This window comes from Rhinatrema bivittatum, chromosome 9 (assembly GCF_901001135.1).
Source record: "Rhinatrema bivittatum chromosome 9, aRhiBiv1.1, whole genome shotgun sequence".
Classification (NCBI taxonomy): Eukaryota; Metazoa; Chordata; class Amphibia; order Gymnophiona; family Rhinatrematidae; genus Rhinatrema; species Rhinatrema bivittatum.
Window position 1 is genome coordinate 33,166,861 of NC_042623.1, and position 19,287 is coordinate 33,186,147.

Genomic DNA, 19,287 nt, shown 5'->3' on the forward strand with positions numbered 1-19,287 from the left:
TCCAAAAGTAAGTAAATATAACTCCCCCTCCCCCCCACACACACACACACAAAGTTTTGATAAGTCTTGACTCAATACTTGGTGGAAGCCCCTGTTGTAGCAATCATCGCCATGAGTGGTTTAGGATAAGTATCTACCAACTTAGCACAGTGGGATAGTGCTAGTTTTGCCCTTTCTTGGCAGAAGAGCTCCAGCTCTTTCACATTGGCTGGGGATTGTCTGTGGACTTCAGTCTTTAAGTCTGATCAGAAATTTTCTGTTATATTCAGCTCTGGGCTTGACTGGGTTACTCGAGGACATTGACGTTGTTCTTGCTGAGCCCCACTCCACCTGTTGCTTTTGCTTTGTGCTCAGGATCATTCTCCTGCTAAAAGGTGAATCTTCTTCTCAGTTCCAGGTCTATGGCAGACTGGAACAGGTTTTCCTCCAGGATTTGCCTATACTTGGTACCATCCATCTTTCCCTCAGTCTTCACAAGCTTCCCTGCTGCTGCAAAACATCCCTACAACATAATACTGCCACCACCATGTTTTACTGTAGGGATGGTGTTAGCAGAGTGACGTGCTGTGTTTGTTTTACGCCACAGGTATCGCTTAACATTGAGGCCAGAAAGTTCTCCTTTGGTCTCATCGGACCACAAAATCTCCCACACGTGTGCAGGGCCAGTGGGACCCACTATGCAAGCCGTACACTTACACAAGGCAGTGGCTGAGAAGAGGTGGCAGCCGAAGAGTAAGAAGAGGTCCAGGGGCAGCCAGAAGAGCCCAACCCGCCAGTGGCTGAAGAGGGAGAGGCCCCGGGCTGCTGGTAGAGCTCACTCTGCTGGTGACCGAAGAGAAGAAGAGACCTCAGGGTGCCACTGGAGCTCATCCTGCCCGCAGCCAAAGAAGAGAAGGCGAGTCTGGGCCTGAGTGAAAACGTGTGTGTGTGTGTGAGAGAGAGAGAGAGAAAACAGAGGCTGTGTGCCCCACTTCCCCCCACTACAATATCAGGGTGACTGAAAATAAAAAGTTCTCAGGTATAGAGAGTGGGTGATTTTTTTTTTTTCTTCATATTATTTTTAACTATTGGGTGGTGGTTGTGTCTACTGTTTTAAAATATTTTATTGATTGGGAAATTTAAAAAAAAATTATATGCATTACTTATTATGTTCTCTTTAACTGATTTAAAATAGTTTTCTTAGTATGGTTTTACTATTATGGTGGTTTGATGTTTTATGAAGACTGATGTTTCTGCTTTTATGTTGGTGTACTGCATACAGAGTCTGGCTTGTTGAAGTTTCCAGTTCAGTTTTTGTCTACACATTTCTATTTATACTTTATGATCTCGCTGTTCTGTATTTGGTTAAGGGTCAGTCTGCATTTGTGACCACGGAGGTACAGTCTGCTAGCATGTAGTGGTTGTGTAGGGATCTATAGTAGCCTTGCTTGTTCTGTTTTCCTAATAGCAGTGCCTGGTGTAATAATTGCAGTGTTGCCGTTTCATAGGTAGGGTTGTTATTGTTTGACTGTTGACAATTAGAGTTGTTTTGGTGTGGGAGTTTTATTATATTGGTATTGTAATTCAGTTTACTCAGGGCTTTGAGGACCAAGCTCGTACCCAACAAAAATTACAATAAATGTAATATCAAATGGGCTCCAATTGTCTTTTTTGTTTTGTTTTTTATCAGGGTTTGCTGGTTGGCACCACAGCTGTGCATGTAAATATAGTATACATGTTGTAAGTTATATCCTTTTTCATATAAATCTGTTATAAATGCATAATTTTGAATTGTGAGAGGATGGGAAGCAGGGAGTCCAAGGCTGTAGGTTTCACTTAGAGCTCCTAATACTCTTGCAGTGTCCCTGATGTAATATATCCTGGGATCCAGTTCAAAGTCTATAACTGGGATATGTCTCCCACACAGACTTTGCATTATTTTCGTGTGGGGGGGGGGGGGGAGTTCATGGTGGAAGGGGTTAAAGTATTCTTGACTTTTCTTTCTGAATTTACATTTGTATAACTTAATCTTGTTGATTGATTTTAATTTTTGTGTTACATAATTGATTCTCTTGCATGTTGGATATACTGTATCTGTCAGCCCTGAGACTTTGTATTAGGTTGAAATATTTAGTGGCTTCGAAATTCAAAGGTGCTTTTAGGTATATTGTGAGACTAGATTACTGCAGTTTTCTATAGGGGCAGTTCTCCTCACAAATGAACTATTTGCCTACTATTGGCACTATGAGAAACAAGTGTCCCAGATCTGCTCACCAGAAATTTGGTCACCTTACTATAACTTCACTGCACCTGTAAACAATATTCAGACACAAAACGTTAATAGGAAAAAGGAGAAGCCTGTGAATGGCTCCATTAGAATCCTCAGGGCAGGGGTGGATTGTAGGAAACTGTCAGCCCGGAGGAGTTTGTCAAATTTGTTGACACTGTCTGACTCCCTCATGCACTTCCAGTGCAGCACATGCTTCAACAGCACCCAGAAGGAATGTCCAGCCAGACTTTGATCTAGAACCTGGCAGAAATGAGCCAAAATATCTCCAACATAAATTTCATATTTTTCCTAACTAAGTAAATCCTAGACCAGGCTACTTCCATCCATTCAATTGTTAGGCCCCCTTCCCCCTAATTTGGTAAAAGCTATCATATATTATCCTGGATTCCTGGCATGCCGTTAAATTCTCTCTCCAACGAACTGGCAAGCAATGAGGCAACCACACTGCCTGCCAGCCAGCATCAGATAGACACACACACACACACACACACACTCACACACACACTCACACACACACTCACACACACACACACACACACACACACTCTCTCTCTCTCTCTCTCTCTCTCTCTCTCTCTCTCTCTCTCTCTCTCACACTCTCTCTCTCTCTCTCTCTCTCACACACACACACTCTCTCTCTCTCTCTCTCTCACACACACACACTCTCTCTCTCTCTCTCTCACACACACACACACACTCTCTCTCTCTCTCTCTCTCTCTCACACACACACACACACTCACACACACTCTCTACTAATGTGCTGCTGCTGCTTATGTGCTCATTCTGTGCCTCCTGCCCCAGCACTGCCACATAATTGTGTAAAGTTCTTGCTTGCTGCCAGACCTTCCCCAGTCTGCAGCAGCACCCTTCCTTTCCCATTCCCACTCTCTAGCAGACTTACTGGTTCCATAGGCAGCTTGCCCCCCTCTCAGAGCTCAGCCCAGCCACCTCAGACACTAACAATGCCCAAGCACTTCTTCCTCACTCACCCCTTCCCTTTCTGTGCCTGTAGCTTGCCTCCACTTCTCTGCCTCTACCGCCTCCCCGTTGACTGTGTGCTACACAGTCTCTGTTCCTTTTATGGTACCACAGGCTATGCTCTGTCTAACTGCTGCAGGGGAATGAGGGCCAGAAGGAATCCATTTGACCAGCTTCCTCTGAAGCTTAAAAAAAAAAAAAAAAAAGAGAGAGAGAATTTAAACCTTGGCTGAGACTGCACATCTGCAGCTGAGATTGGAGAGAGCTACTGACCCAGAGCAGCATAGCTCCAGATGGGAGTCCTGTTTTCCCACATGGAGCCAGTGCAAGATACAGGTGCTCTATAGAGCTTGCAGCCACCACTTGAATCCCACCCTCCCCACATAAATTAAAATTGATGCATTTATAATAGTTTTTACACATAAAAGGACAGAGTAAGGTCTTCTGAGGTAAAAATATCACAACAACTTGCACATTATATTTGTGTGTGCTGCTATAATGCCAACCAGAAAACCCTGCAATAAAGATACTTGGAACCCATATAGCAGATCCTCAAGAGCCACAGACAGGTCTGGTTTTCAAGATTTCCAGATTAAAATATTCTTGAGGTATATTTGCATACAATGGAGGCAGTGCATGCATATCTTATCTCATGCATATTCCTTGTGGATAACCTGAAAACCAGACTTGTTTCTGGCTCTTGAGGAGCAGAGTTGGTCACTTCTGCTATATGGTATTATGCCCAATTTAATGTGTGGTGTGTGTGGGTTTGGAACTCAGAAAGCCATGAATAAACTGAACTACAATTACAGCTTAATAAACCACCTATTCCAAAACAGCACAAAAACTGCCAACATTCAATCAATAATACCCCTAACTATGGAAAAGGCAACCCTGCAAATATTACACCAGGCCCTAGAACGCCAATGTATTTCTTACTGGGAAAAGAGAATAAACTGCACTGCGACAGATATCTACAAAGACACTACACCCTAGCAGAATACTGCATCTCGGTCATATGCAGAACACAAATAGACCCTCACTAAATACAGAATAAAGAGAACATAATGCATAAATATAATTATGCAGACAAAAATCAAACTTGAAACTGCATTAAGCCAGACTCTGTAGGCCATGCCACAGTAGAAAAACAGAAACATTCCTCAAAACATTGAACAATAAAATCAAATATAAAACATCAATCATAATAGTAAAAGCATATTACAAAAATAAATATTTCAAAACAGCTGATGAATAATATCAATATCCAATACTTAGACACATTCAAATTTTCAAAAGTTCCCAAATGCCAGTAAAATGTTTCCAAACTGTAGGCACATCAAATAATAGTTAAAACCAATAAGGATTTTAAATCCCCTGCTCTCCATACCTGAGAACTTTTGAATCCAGTCAACCTGAGATTGTTGAGGATTGGTTGGACGGGGGAGGGGTGTGTGCATAGACTTTCTTCTCTCTCATACACACATTCGCTCATACACATGTGTGCACACACACATGCTCTCTCTTACTCAGGCTCACATACACACACACTCTCGCATACAGCTCAGTGACTCGCTGACATAATTAAAAATAAAAAAATTTTTTTTAGCTTATATTAGTGGTGGTGGGGGAGCCAGGCATGGCCCCTGGAAAACGGGTAGGCTGCTAATTAATGCTGCAGGATTAGGTCTTCCTTGGCTTGGGAAGGGGTGGGCTGCAAGACCTTCTACTGTTTTGTTTTCTTTTACTGCAGCCCAAGGATGAGGCCGTCAGCAGAGAGCAGTAGGGGGTTTTAAGACATTAGTTGCCTCCTGCTGCGAGAGGCAAAGCTCATGCAACTGGAGACATTCGAATGTTTTCTGCCACCGCGCTGAAGTAGAGCGGCAGAAACAGGGTGAGAGAGCCGTGGAGAACGTGAAAGTAAATGCAGTCAAGCATAGACCCTCAGGAGAGACTCCTGCTCTGTAAGAAGAGCTGCTGCAGGGACCTGGTGTTGATCGCAGCGACTCAGTCTATGCTTGATTGCATTTACTTTCACTTTCTCCGTGGCTCTCTCAGCCTGTTCCTGCTGCTGTACGTCAGCGCGGTGGCAGGAAACATTCAAATGCCTCCAGTTGCATGAACTCTGCCTCTCGCAGCAGGAGGCAGATAACACACCTCCAGCCGCTGTCTTAAAACCCCATACTGCTCTCTGCCGACAGCTTCATCCTTAGGCCGCAGTAAAAGAAAACAAAACAAGTAGGAGATCTCGCAGCCCACCCCTTCCCAAGCCAAGGAAGACCTCATCCCGAAACAGGGGCCATGCCTGGTTCCAATCCGCCCCTACCTCAGGAGTTTGGCAGAGGCAGCACAGTAATTGTTTCCATCGGCCCTGCCTAAGAGTTTCTTTCTTCAGCAGTGACTTCCTTGAAATTGTCAACATTTTGCTCAGTCTCAGCCAGGGACCTTTCAAAGTAATCTTAGGCCTCACGGTGACCTGTAGCAGTTTCCTTAACCCATGGCTATTGACTTTGGAAGGACAACTTGATTGGAACAGTGCCTTGGTGGTGCCTAACAGTTTTAACTTTACAATGATGTACCTGACAATGCCCAAAGGGATATTCAAGCACATTAACATTTTTTAATAACCTTCCCCAGTCTGTACCTTTGGATAACATCATCCAGGAAATCTTTCGGCAGCTACTTGTTCGACATGTTTTGCTCTTTGCTTCAAATTCATTTCATACAACAAAAGCAGCTTGATTCTTGATCCAGGAGTATTCAAATCAGCGCAGCTACTGTGATTAGACACAGGTGGACTCTATTTACATTATTATGGGCCTTTTTAAGTCCGTTTTTTTGAACTGGAGCTAATTTGAGTTTCTTAGTGTTCAGAGAGGTGAATCCAAAACCAGTGGGTTGTGCACCTCTACCAGCAGATGGAGACGGAGTAAAGCTGACATTACTGTGTGTTTATACTCTTGCAATGACGACAGTGTGCCAGTATTCTCCACCTCCAGCAGATGGTGGACGTGCATCGCCCTACTGGGGATTGCTTTAAAAAAAAAAAAAAAGGATTATTCACCCCACTCTCCTGTGGTGATATCTTATGGTCCCTCCCTCAGTTGAAAATACATGAAGTGATTTCCGTGGTCCCTCAGATAAGTGCCTTGGTCTGGTAGCTGGTTTTTCAACTGGCGTGGGCTTAGCTGTTGGAAAAAAAAACAAAAAACTGAAAGGCAAGCGGGTGCAGAAAGCCAAGTGCGGCAGTGAAGGTATAGGCCCTCTCTACCCTGCAGCCAGAGACCAACCTCATATTCAGTTGGAACAGGCTGAGCTCAGGTAAAGGGTAATTAAAAATAAAGAGAGAACAAGGGGAATTGAGTAATGATTCTTCCCCCCCACCCCCCGTGGGTCTCTGTGCTCGGTGTGCAATCCGACAGTTGTTCCCACCTCCGGAGGAGATCAGGGGACCTGGGCAGCCTGGCGGGTTGAGCAGCCTTTGCGGCTCTCAGGCTCGTCTGGTTCGCCACATGGTAGGCCGTGATGGCGTTTTTGCACGCCAGAAACTGCCCTCTTCAGTTCCATTGGGTTGTGCTTGTGCGCCTGGCTGTGCAGCCTGTTGTGCACCTAGTTGGGTGCCTAATTAGGTGTATAGGGCACCTAATTGTGTGCATACACACCTGCTTCTTTGCGCGCACTATCCGAGCATCCTGGGGAGCTCAGTTGTGTAGGCACAGAGTGCAATGCCTAATTTTTGTGCAGTTAACATTTTGGGTGCACTATTGTCTGACACCTGTTAGGGGGTATTAACAGGTGATGGCACCCATAGCAAGGAAGCCTAAGCACCTTGCCCTATGTGTTGCTTGTCATATTCGGGCATCTCAGCCTAGCGTTCCCTCTAACTTGTGTCAGCGCTGTTTTGGAGACTCAGTGATAATTGCCTCAGTCTCGTTTTACTAAGCCTGGTTCGGGAATGGAAAAAGAGCTGCCAGAAGGGTCACCTGACTTTGGAGATCCCCTAACTGGTTCATCAGTGGGTACAGGACTGGTGCCCCCTGGTTTTGGCATGCCTTTTCTTGGGTAGAATGTTTTTCGAGGACTGCAGTCTTTCCTTCTGGCACAGGCCTTGGCCCCGGCCAGTCTTAATAGGTCAGGGTCGCAGGCAGTGAAGTCCACACACCTGGTGCTGCAGGTGAGCGTCGGGGTATGCCTGGAGCCGGTCTTCCCGATAGGTACCCAGATGGCATGGGTGATGAAGCCGATCCTTACTCCCTTGAAGGATGGGGAAATTCCTCCAGGATTGGAGCTGCATAGAACTATGTTGCGGTTCTTTCATAGAGATGAGTTACCGGCTCTGATTTCCCAGAAATTGAAGATGCTGGCAGTACAGGGTGCTGAATCCATGTCTGAGCCATAGAAAGATCCCATTTTGATTTCTTTGCATAAAGCCTCAAGTTTATTCCTTATTATTTATTTTATTTATTTGTTGGTTTTTATATACCGACATTCGTCGGAACATCATGCCGTTTACATTGTAACAAATTAACAAGAGAATGAAATACAATAAACAGGGAAGGGAAGGGGGGGGGGAGCAGTAATGAAGGAGGAGAGAGGACAGCAGTAGGAAGGATAGGGAAAGAGAAATTTTGATAGGAACATTCAAAGAATATAAATTAACAATAGACAATGTATGTACAGGTGGGCTGGTAGGTACCAGACCATTGATGGCAGTGAAAGGGAGAGGTGGGTGGGGGGGAGGGACAGGGTAAAGGGGGGAGGGACAGGATAGGGATAAGCTTAGAGTGGAGGCCATTCAAGAATTAATTGATTTTGAATGGGGTGCCCGGAAGCTAATTTTAAAGGGGGAACAAGTCTTGGAAGGACTGTACCCCCTGGATCCAATTGCGTGAGAGCAATTGTGTTTTCTGAAGGTGGATGCGCTTGTGTGAGCCGTTACGAAGCAGATGACTATTCCCATAGACGGGGGAGCGGCCTTGAAGGATGCACAGGATAGGAGAATTGACGCTATCCTTAAGCAGGCTTTTGAAGCAATGGCAATGAATTTGCAGATAGCTTCCTGTTGTTCCCTGGTGGCTCGCTCTTGTTTACTGCTCTCTCAGGAGATCGATGATTCTGCTGTGAATTCCAGGGCAGTGATAGAACCAGCAGCCGTTTTTTTGGCAGATGTGGGCTGCAATTTGGTCTGCACTTCAGGCAGAGGGATGCTTCGGTAATAGCGGCTACACGTTGATTATCTGAACTACAGGCCTTGCCTTGCCAGGAGCCGTTTCTACAAGTGACTCCAGGGGTGATACAGCTGTGTGTACTGTTCCTTCATTTCTGGCAAAAAAGATCTTGGATTTTCACTTGAATCAGTCTATTTCCCTGCCGCCTCTGGACAGGGCAAGAGATGTGGAGGAATATCGCCTGTTACGGCCCTTCGATGTCAAGAAGTATATCTTGAGGTATTTAGAGGTTTCTGTGAACCTCTCAGGAAGGTGGACCAGTTGTTTCTACTCCATGGTGGGAGTAAACAGGGTGAGCTGGCGTCACAGGCTACAATAGCCTGCTGGATTAAGGAGGTAGTCACCACCGCATATGTGGTTGCTGAGCAGCCATTGCCTAGTCAGGTTAGAGTGATTCCACTAGGCCTCAGGCAGTGTCATGGGCAGAGAATAGTTTGTTGTCTCCCATTGATATCTGCCTATCTGTGACATAATCCTCTTTACACACCTTTTTCCAGGCATTATCGCCTGGATGTGCAGGACTGGGAAGACGCAGCCTTTGCATTGACTGGACCATGGGCAGCATCCCGCTGTGTTCGGGAGTAGTTTCGGTACATCCCACTGATTTTGGATTCACCTGTCTGAACGCTAAGAAAGGAAAAATTACTACTTACCTGATAATTTCCTTTTCTTTAGTACAGACAGGTGAATCCAACTTCCCACCCTTGACTGCTGAATGGTTGTACTATAGTCCTCCAACATGGTTGTGTGTCCCTAGACTAGTGTTGTTACATTCTTTGTCTGAGCTCAGTGTTTTCCTATTGGCTGAGTGCTGCAATGGTAATCTGTTAATAATCAAGTTTGTCCAGAGTTGACTTTTGCAGAGAATATTGGCGGGCTGATGTCACTGCAGAGGTATATATACACCCCTGATGTTATCTTTGCTCCATCTCCATCTTCTGGTAGAGGTGCATAATCCACTGATTTTGGATTCACCTGTCTGTACTAAAGAAAAGGAAATTATCAGGTAAGTAGTAATTTCTCCTTTGTTATGACTAATGGTGTGAAGACTTATGCAATCAAAACTTTTAAATTCTTAATTGCTTTTAGAATATTTCCATAATTCTCTCATGATGAAAGTGCAAAGTATGTTCTGTAGGTCGGTAAAATAAACTCCTACTTCAATGCATTTTGGTTTGTATTTTTTAGGCAGCAAAATATACAGGGATATGAAGATTTGTACTAGGCACTGTATTTGCCACCTGAGTTACTTTATCATACTTGTATATCACATTTCCCAAGGCCCATCATATCCAGTCTCTGAAGGAGTGTTTGCTGGGGGCATTACCACATCTTGATGTACGTAGTCTTTTCTATGTCAGTGGTTCCATCCCCTAGTCTACACACCCAGCCAGTCTGAGTTTCAGAATATCCACAATGAATAGGCAGGAGAGATTTGCATGCACTGCCTCCTTTTTATGCAAATCTATCTCATGCATATTCATGGTGATATCCTGAAAACCTAACTGGCTTGGTGTATCCCTTGGACTAGGTTTAAGAACCTCTGTTTTTATGTGGATTACTGCTTTATGCTTTAGGCATGTTTCCAATGAGTATGCTATGCTCTAGGCAGCAGGTTTTCAATTCCTGGTCATTGAGGACTACAAACAGGTCAGATTTTCATAGTAAGGAAAATATGCAAATTAAGCCAGTTTCTATCCAAATATTCATTGTGGACATCCAGGGCTGTATGTATCCATTGAGTCCTGCTATGGGCAGTGTCCTCAGTGGGCATTGTCAAGCTTTGTTCAAGGTAGGATGTTTCCAAGGAGCATTCTTATCTTATGCCCTCTCTCACCTTTGAAAACCTTAATGGGCTTTGCTGCTGACCCTAGTTTGTTTTTTTTGTTTGTTTTTTTTTCAAGAGGTGCTTCCTGCAGCCATTGGGAGTTTGAGTGGTGGTCTCTCTCCTGCCCTACATTGCCTCTGTGTAATAGCTGTCTAATCGTAAATCATGTGAGGAAGGCGTTAACAGATACAGATCAGTAGAAAAGTTTACTTTACATAACAGTATTGTAGTACAAAGCTGATCTGGCAAAAATATATCAGTATGATGGAAGAAATTACTTTAGTAAGCGGTATCAGAGACGTCCACCTTAGGTTTCATTCATATGCCAGGTCACTATAACCACACAAAACACTCATTTTACACAAAATTGTCTATAACTTTGCTGAAGTAATTTATAGTACTATATAAAACTAAAAACATTTTGAAAAAGAAAGAAAATTAACTCATCTTAAGATGACACGCCGTTTACAACCTCACAGCTGGTTCCAAAATGAAACACCCGATACGAGCTCACATTTCAGCAGACAACACCACCTGCCTCTGAGGTGACTACTCAAACTGAAATGGATTCCAAGTACAATTAGGTTCAATACCCATCTGAAAAATTAGACCTCATCGCAAAGACGGTTGTTTTGTTGTCCACCGAAACGTGAGCTCGTGTCGGGTGTTTCATTTTGGAACCAGCTGTGAGGTAAACGGCGTGTCATCTTAAGATGAGTTAATTTTCTTTCTTTTTCAAAATGTTTTTAGTTTTATATAGTACTATAAATTACTTCAGCAAAGACATAGACAATTTTGTGTAAAATGAGTGTTTTGTGTGGTTATTGACCTGGCATATGAATGAAACCTAAGGTGGACGTCTCTGATACCGCTTGGGGCCCATCGTGTGGCGAGAGGCCGGTGGATGCAAATTAGCAAAGACCATTATTCTGATGCCGAGTTCATAGAAGTTGTGTGAAGGATATTTTTTGAATTTTAACATTTTTGTATGGTTTTCCCCTTTGTGTTATTTTTGCTTCCTAATCATAATACATTCTGCAACATTCCCTTGCCCCACTTACCCTGCAGAAGTTTCCTCAGCCCATCAAACCTACTGTCATAGTGCCGCAGCGTTTTCAGACCTCCACAGTGTCCTGTCCCTTTTCATCCCTATCAAATATATCACTTCAACCTTTCCTCCATACCCCATCACTTTACCCATTCATAGACCTGAAGAGGTATTTAATGTGTGACATATGGGAGCCGCGCTCCCATATGTCACACATTCTATTCAAATTAGTTTTCTTCAACCTTTCTTCCAGAATGAGAGCACAGCCTAGTTCTTTTCTTTGGAGTTGCAAAAATGTGGAACCTATCAGTGTTTCAGCACAATTTATTTATTCATTATTTATTTCAGTGTCTAACCCAATTTACCAATTCAGACTCAAAATGGACTCCAAAAATTTGAATGAAACCTGACCAACATTTTACACACAGGTCAGATCAATCAAATATAACAGCTCAGGAATATACACACATCTAATGTATGCCCATACAAAATATCCCATGACATTAATAAACTCATTTGCAATCACTAATTACAAGAAAACACAACATCAGCACATAAACATGCTTTCAGTAGAAATCCTGGACAAAGGACAAAGCCCTTCCCGCACAACAGTAAAAATCAAGGTTAAAACAATCACACCTTCAGGAGTCATCTAACGGACAACAGTGTTTCTGCATGTCTGTTTTCTCTGGGACCTCTATATTAAATTGTTTCTTCCACAACAGAGGAGCAGCCAGGGAAAAACACTGATTTTGGATCGCCATAAACTTAGATGTCTTCTGTGAAGGAATACAAAAAAAAAAAAAATTCCTTGTTTAAAGAAACAGCGCAACCTGAAGCATAATTACTCGTGCAACAAGCCAAATAATCGGGGCCAATGCCATGTCAACATTAAAGGCCATAGTAAGGGCTTTAAACTTCATTCTAGCTGCAATAGGCATCAAGGGAAGCTTCTTTAATAAAGACAAAATGTGATCCCACCGGCCTCAACTGAATTTAAATCAACTGCAAGCTCTTCATCTTATTTGCTCTCAGCTGTAGATTTAGTCCAGATGTGCCACGTAGCCTGGTGAATGGCTTTAACATTTTAAAAAAACAATGGACATATCATGAGCAGTTGCCTTGGCGAAGAAAAGCAATTTTGAATAAGAGATAAATGAGGTTCCAGGGTGAGGCTAGCATTGATTTGTGTCCGCGCACTAGTCATCTTCTCTTTTGCTAGAAGGATAACATCATTAATGTAATCCCTAGGCTAGTGTTGTGAAAAGCTGGCATCCTGACCAACAACACCTCACATTTATGCTGGCTCGGTACAACTCAGACAAGTGGAGACTGATGTTTTTCTATTTCTCCTCGCCTCCAGCCCAAGAAGGCATAGAGTTGTGTATTTGCAAAGAGAAGGAATTTTAGCTCAGATATCCTAAAACTACTTGTTGCTGGTTGTAATGCAAATTGAGTAGCAGTGGAGAAATTGAGCCCTAAGGGACACCATAAGATAACGAACACGGTTCTGACAAACATCCCTTAACACTAACATACTGCAAGTATCCAGCAAGGAATGACTGTAGTCACTTAAGGGCTGTATCTTTAATTCCTACATTCCTGAGCCAATCAAGATTTTAAGATCCACATTATCCAATGCTAAGCTCAAATCAAGCAGCACAAGCAATGAATCCTCGCCTTTATTTAAGACCACACGTAGGCCATCCAAAATGGAGAAGACTAATTTGGTACTATGAAAAGTCTTGAATCCTGATTTGTAGACTAAACCAACACATTCACATCCTGTACAGAATCCTGTAATTGGTTAACTAGAACGTTTTTCTACAACTTTATCCAAAAAGGGTGAATTAGAAATCGGGCTATAATTACTAACTGTTGTTGGATCCAAATAGTTCTTGTTTAATTTTTTTTTTTTAATAAAGGTTTTAAGACCACCTTGTTAAAGCAATTTGGCATAAGTCCTTTCCTAATTATTGATAAAGCATGCCCTTGGTAACTAGGCCTAATACATCCATCCTTGTCTCAACCCTTTGGGGCTGCCACTACCAGGGTCTCATAGATTGTGTCTCTTGCAGCAAAGAAGAAGCGGTGACGTGCCCGGAGACCACGTTAAATGGCCCTGCGTGATGCTGACGAGACCCTGCAGATGCCTGGGATATTGGATCCAAGCTGAACTGCTTCCAGTTACTTGAGAAAACTACCTGGTGATGCAATCTGTCTCCTGTTTCTATTTGGGTTTTTTTTTTTGTTTTATTTTCTTTTTTTAAATAAATGCTGCATTAATATGAGAGCTGGCAGGCCGGACCACTTAAACGAAGAAAAAGTCCACAGAGACAAATCAAACTTTTATATTTTAAGCAAGTTCTGAAACAGATCGCATCGAAGAAAAGAGATGTAGCAGTGATCCTGCCTGCCTTTCGCAGGAGCTGATTGTGTCCTTTGAGGCCCCACCACCACCACCATCACCACCACCAAGAAAGACCTTGCCTTCTTTCACAATGTTTTGCTATTGTGGCTTTCGCCCCCTTGGTTCAGTCCTCTTATGTGTTTTTCTTTTGCCCTCAGTATTTGCTTTTTCTCTTCACACCTCAGTAGCAGATCTCATGGGAAGGATTTGGCCTGTGCATGGGAAACACATGCTATCAATATACTGCTGTTCTGTGGCTGGAGTATTCCCGAGGAAGCTGCTGCTTGGAGCTGGTCCGTGTTTGCAGCGCTTTCTGTATAGCAATAAAAGCCTTATCTGAGACGTTTCAGGAGGAACATGTGATGAGGGAATGGGAGCTTTTGGGGGGGGGGGGTTGTTTTTTTTGGCACTGGTGTCCTGTTCTTCTCCTGCCTGCAGAAACTGGTGCTGTGTTGAGGCAGTGATAAAGTGTGTCAACAATACTGGCAAACGCTTTACAATCCCCCTGAAACCAGTTTGGCAGGGAAGGTGGAGGTGGGGGGTGGGGTGGGGGGAGAGGGAGGACCATTATATATATATTTGCACACCTGCTGGGGCATGTACCTCCTCCATGGGGCAACCAGTGGCAGAGTTACTGCCACAACAGGACAAGAAGATATGTCGCACAAACATGTTCTTACCAGGTGCTTGCTGGGTTTTTCAAGAATCACATGGAAATGTTTTATCTTTATAATTTTCATGCTTTTTTTTTTCTGTTTTCATTCTGAAGTGAATACAGGAACTCCAGGGATACATTTTGTATTTTGCTATCTGGTGACAGGGTTTGAGAGAGAGAGAGAGCTCTCTGGTACAGAGCCTTTCTCTGTGAGGAGAATGGCATGCCGAGAGTCTGTGTTGCAAAGCGAGCCTACTCAAGCAGGGCGCTTGGAGATGACTCCTGCTTGTAGAGGTGCCAGGGTTGCCATTGTTGTGCACTGTGACAGAGCATGACAGAGTTAAGGCTGTACTGAGGGAGGCAGCACTTCGGCTTTGAGATTCCACTTCTGTATGTGCAGAATTCAGCATTTAGGAAGCTTAGAACGTATGCCCTATGGCTCCTCTCCCCCACCCTGCCTCTGTATTGTGTAGAAGCTTGGGATGCCACATTGAGGAAATCTGCTTTGTGCAGTGCAGACCCAGCATCCATCTTTAGCGCAATGAAAATAAAACGCCAGTAATCATTTGATGTCCTTGACCCAGCAGCACCTCTGTTGGGTTATTCAGTGTCCTGACATAGAAGAGGGACTCTTCATAATCTGCTGATGGTGATAAAAAGCCAAATTGGTTATAGGTTTGCTTTGATTGGTGAATTGATGCACAAAGGTATGGCAGTGACCACACTTCTGTGGTGTTTTGCCACATGCACATAGATTAAAATGGCCCCTACAGATGGTTTCCTTTGTTTTTCTTGTCCTTGTTGCTCCTTTCTTTGCTGAATGTCTGGGCCTGCCATTTCCTTACTGATGATTTCAAAGGGTCTTTCATCAGTCTCTCTCATAGTTTGTTGTATATTGGACAGCAGTCTGCTACAAGGAAATGTCCTTGCTGTGTTGTGCTGTGTGGCTTCTCCATATTCCACCTTTATAAGAGATTCCAGAGTGAAATATTCCTTTTGACCTCAAATAGGTGAAAGTGTGGGAGAGAGAAACTTTCTAAGACAGTGGCAACAAGCTAGATGAGAGCAACTAAGTTAGTATTTAAAAAAAAAAAAAAAAAAAAGTCCCTTCATTCAGCAGTCTGAGAAGTGTGCGGATCTTCATCTCCAAAAGCAGTACCCCAGTATGTCAGATGAAGGTGATGTTCCATTAGAATCACAGAGACCAAGTAGCTTCTAGCTACTAAGGTAGATTTATTACCAATACCAGGACCACAGTTGGTAGTGGTCAGGAAACATCCAACTTGGCCATTGGGCATAGGTGGGTGAATGTTAACATAGTAATGATGGCACAAAAAGACCAAATGAACCATCCAGTCTACCCAGCAAGTTTCTTATTGTGGTAACTGTTGCTCCGTGCAGATTAATCCCATGTTTCTGTTAAGGGTAGTAATTGCCAGTCCGTGCTGGCTACCCCCAAGTCTTATGTTAAAGGTAGTAATATTTACAATCAAAACCAAGCAACTGTCAAACTCATAACAAAATTACTGCTAGCAACATTTTTACGGGATGAGCAGCCTTCTTGATAATTCATACAATGCTGCTTGAATGTGCTTTGCTTTTGCACTTGGCAGACCTATGCTTTAACCCTAATGTCTGTGTGTCAGAACTCTGGATCATAAAAGTCTGGGCCCAACGTTGACTGTCATCTGAATCCAGTTCCCCTTTTCCCCCCCCATACTATCAAAGCAGAAAGTGATGCTGTAGTTGTGTCAAAATACCGTGCACCATAAATTTATTGATAAGATATTACCACTCAATCATTCCCAACTCCAAAAATATCCCTGTCCACTGAATGGTTTTTTTTTAAATTGTTTATATTTGTTACTTAATATCAGGAAAATGTAGTCCTTTGTGTATTGAATTTTTAATCAATTTAAATAAACTCCCTATAAAACACAAAAAAAGTTTTTGTTAAGGAAAGGGTGGAAAGTTTCATATTTTTCATCGTCATTACCTCCATGTAATGTACTGCTTTTAATTATTAACGATCCACCTCCTTCCTAGATTTTTTTAATTGCTTTATATAAGACGTGTGTCAAAATGATTTTTTTAAAAAGTCCTTCAACTGCTTATCTGTCGATTGTTTTATTGTTCAGTCTGACCTTTTAACGACTAGAAATAGCTGACTTGTCTTCAGATTTCTTTACTCCATAAATCGCGGCAAAAATGCTTCTTGTAATAAATGTAAAAAACCGACTTATCTCAGAGTCTGTCGCTGTCCACCTGACAAGACCTTGTTTCGGACCCGGAACGAGTCTTTCCTAAAGGGTTGTGCCTGGTTTACAGAAAGTCGGATTCGCTAGTTGATGAATTTTGTAGCGGTTTTCTCTGTGTCTTTCCCAAACGATGGGTTCCTCATGGTTTTCCCTTCGCCTCCTCAGTTGAAGATCTCAGGTGTTCATGACTTCTCTTAAGAATGCTCTAGATGCACACCTTAGCTGATCTTTTTATGCTCGCCCCCTTCATTCAAAACCAACCAATCCCTCTTTATGTAAATTGCTGTCATCTCCTGATGTCAGACTAATGCATTCCAGTCTAACTCTTCATTTAAACCATGTGGCGTTTGAGTTTTTAAAGTGAATATCCAGAATGATTCCCGATGATTTAATATGATTAAGCGATTTCCTCCCCGTGGGGACTCCTTTATGTGATCTATAATCATCCACTATAAGTGTGTAAATTTGTTGATGTTGTAAACAGTGTGGGACTATCGGTGCCATAGTTGTCTGTGTATTGAGCCGTGACTTATGTTCATTCAAACGCGGTCTCATACTACGGGTCGTCCTGCCTATATACACTTTTTGACACGGGCAAATGATTGCATACACTACATGCGTCGATTCATAACTTGTTTTAAATTTGCGGTACACGTTATACTTAGACACTGGATCCAACTAAACCTCCCCTTCTATGCAATTTGTGCAATGTGGACATTGGCCACATTTGTAATGTCCCGGTTGTTCCTCATTCCTATTGATTGGTGAATGTGCGTGCACTAACTTGTCTCTCAAATTGCTCCCTCTGGTGGTCACAATTAATGGGGGATTTTGAAAGATATCATGTAGCTTCAAAAGATGCCAATGCTGGCGAATCGCTGTTGCTATCACAGTTGATGTGGTTTGTTTTAGCACACAAACCAATACGGATGTATCTTTTTTGGGTTTGTAGGAGAGTAAAGAGTGTCTGAGAATTTAGCTCGCTTGTATGCATTTTTTATCGCATGTTTTGGATAACCACGTTGCAGGAATGTCTTGCTTAAGATATCAGCTTGTCTTTCAAACTCTGTCATATTGGAACAAATATGTCTAATTTGGAAGAATTGGCTGACTAGCAGCCCACATTTGAACATATACGGATGGTGGCTATGAAATCGGAGTAGATTATTGCGGTCTATCTTTTTCCGAAATACTGTTGTGTGAAATTGTCCCTCAATTAATTGTACCTGTACATCCAGAAAGGATACCTGTGAGTCTGAATATTGTACTGAAAATTGCAAATTTTTCATCAACTGTGTTTATCCAACAGCAGAATTGTCTCAACATGTCCTGCGTCCTCTGCCACAACACACAGATGTCGTCTATGAAACGACTCCAACTCACTATATATTGCCACCACATTGATTTGTAAATGACTTGTTCCTCAAATTGTGCCATATACAAGTTGGCCACTGTTGGTGCCAGGGGTGAACACATGGGGACCCCGTGTATCTGTTGATAAAATGTGGATTCAAAAATGAAGTAATTATTTTGTAATATTAATTCTGTTAATTGTAATATGAATGCAGATGAAATCCGTTGTGTTCCCATTCTGTTCTCCAAAACAGAAGGAGGTGGATCATTAATGATTAAAAGCAGTACATTACATGGAGGTAATGAGGATGAAAAATATATGAAACTTTCCACCCTTTCCTTAAAAATTTCTTTTGGTGTTTTAGAGGTAGTTGTGTCAAAAGCATCAAGACTAATTGGTTAAGGGTAGTAATCCTCATGCCTCCTGTTAAAGGTAGTAACTGCCATTCTATGCAAGTTACCCCATGTACCCTTTCCTTCATTTCCAGCCCCTAGTCTTCAGGGCTCCACAGCCTATATCCCATGCTCTTTTGAATTTGTTTACTGTTTTCATTCACACCATTTCAACCGGAAGGGCATTCCAGGCATCCACTACCCTCTCCAAGAAATATTTTCTGATGTTGGTTCTGAGTCCCCCATGGAGTTTCATATCATGACCCCTAGTTCTATAACTCCTAGGTCTGTAACGGAGATTTCAGTTAGGTCAGTAACCTCACTATCTTTGGTAGCTATTTAGATTATTACAAGGATTGGTGGTAAGACATCAGAGGTGGGATTAAGTATGCAGACTTGTATACCCAGGATGGTGGTGAACCTATGAGAAGACAACAGAAACTGATTTGGTTAGAAAGTAGGATCTGTTCTCGTAGTGTGGACCAGGATTACTGGGCAGACTGGACAGGCCAATTGGTCTTTATTTGCTGTCATCTACTTTGTTACTAAATAGTCCTGACTGTAACATGCTATAGCAGGTACTCTAAAGAAATGTCTGAAAGAAAGCAAAGCTACGTGTAGCCTTACCTCCTATTTTTACCACGTTTTCCTCCTCTGTATTTATAAACCTGTCAATATCTTTGTATATATTTACATATGTTTGTGAGTACAAGTATCTTCATGTGTGTGTATATAGATAGATATGTATTTACAATATATAAAGATACGATATGTATTTATGTATACACACAGGCATAATCAGAATCTATAGGAAGCCTGGTACAGTGCAGACTGTATATAGCGAGGCTAATGGCTTCTGTCTCTGT

At 42.6% G+C, this 19,287-nt stretch overlaps 1 protein-coding gene across 2 annotated transcripts in view; it reads left to right on the forward strand.

The window, feature by feature from the left end:
* Positions 1–14,109, forward strand: part of PPP6R2 (protein phosphatase 6 regulatory subunit 2) — a 399,948-nt gene extending 385,839 nt beyond the window's left edge. Inside the window, exons 25-26 of one of the 2 annotated variants that reach the window (XM_029615592.1) lie at positions 587–895; positions 13,431–14,109. In XM_029615592.1, the coding sequence (XP_029471452.1) occupies positions 587–895; positions 13,431–13,482 (361 nt within the window). In that variant the 3' untranslated portion in view covers positions 13,483–14,109. The remainder of the gene's footprint in view (positions 1–586; positions 896–13,430) is intronic. The other variant, XM_029615593.1, reaches the window with a different exon arrangement.
* The last annotated feature ends 5,178 nt before the right edge of the window (positions 14,110–19,287 follow it).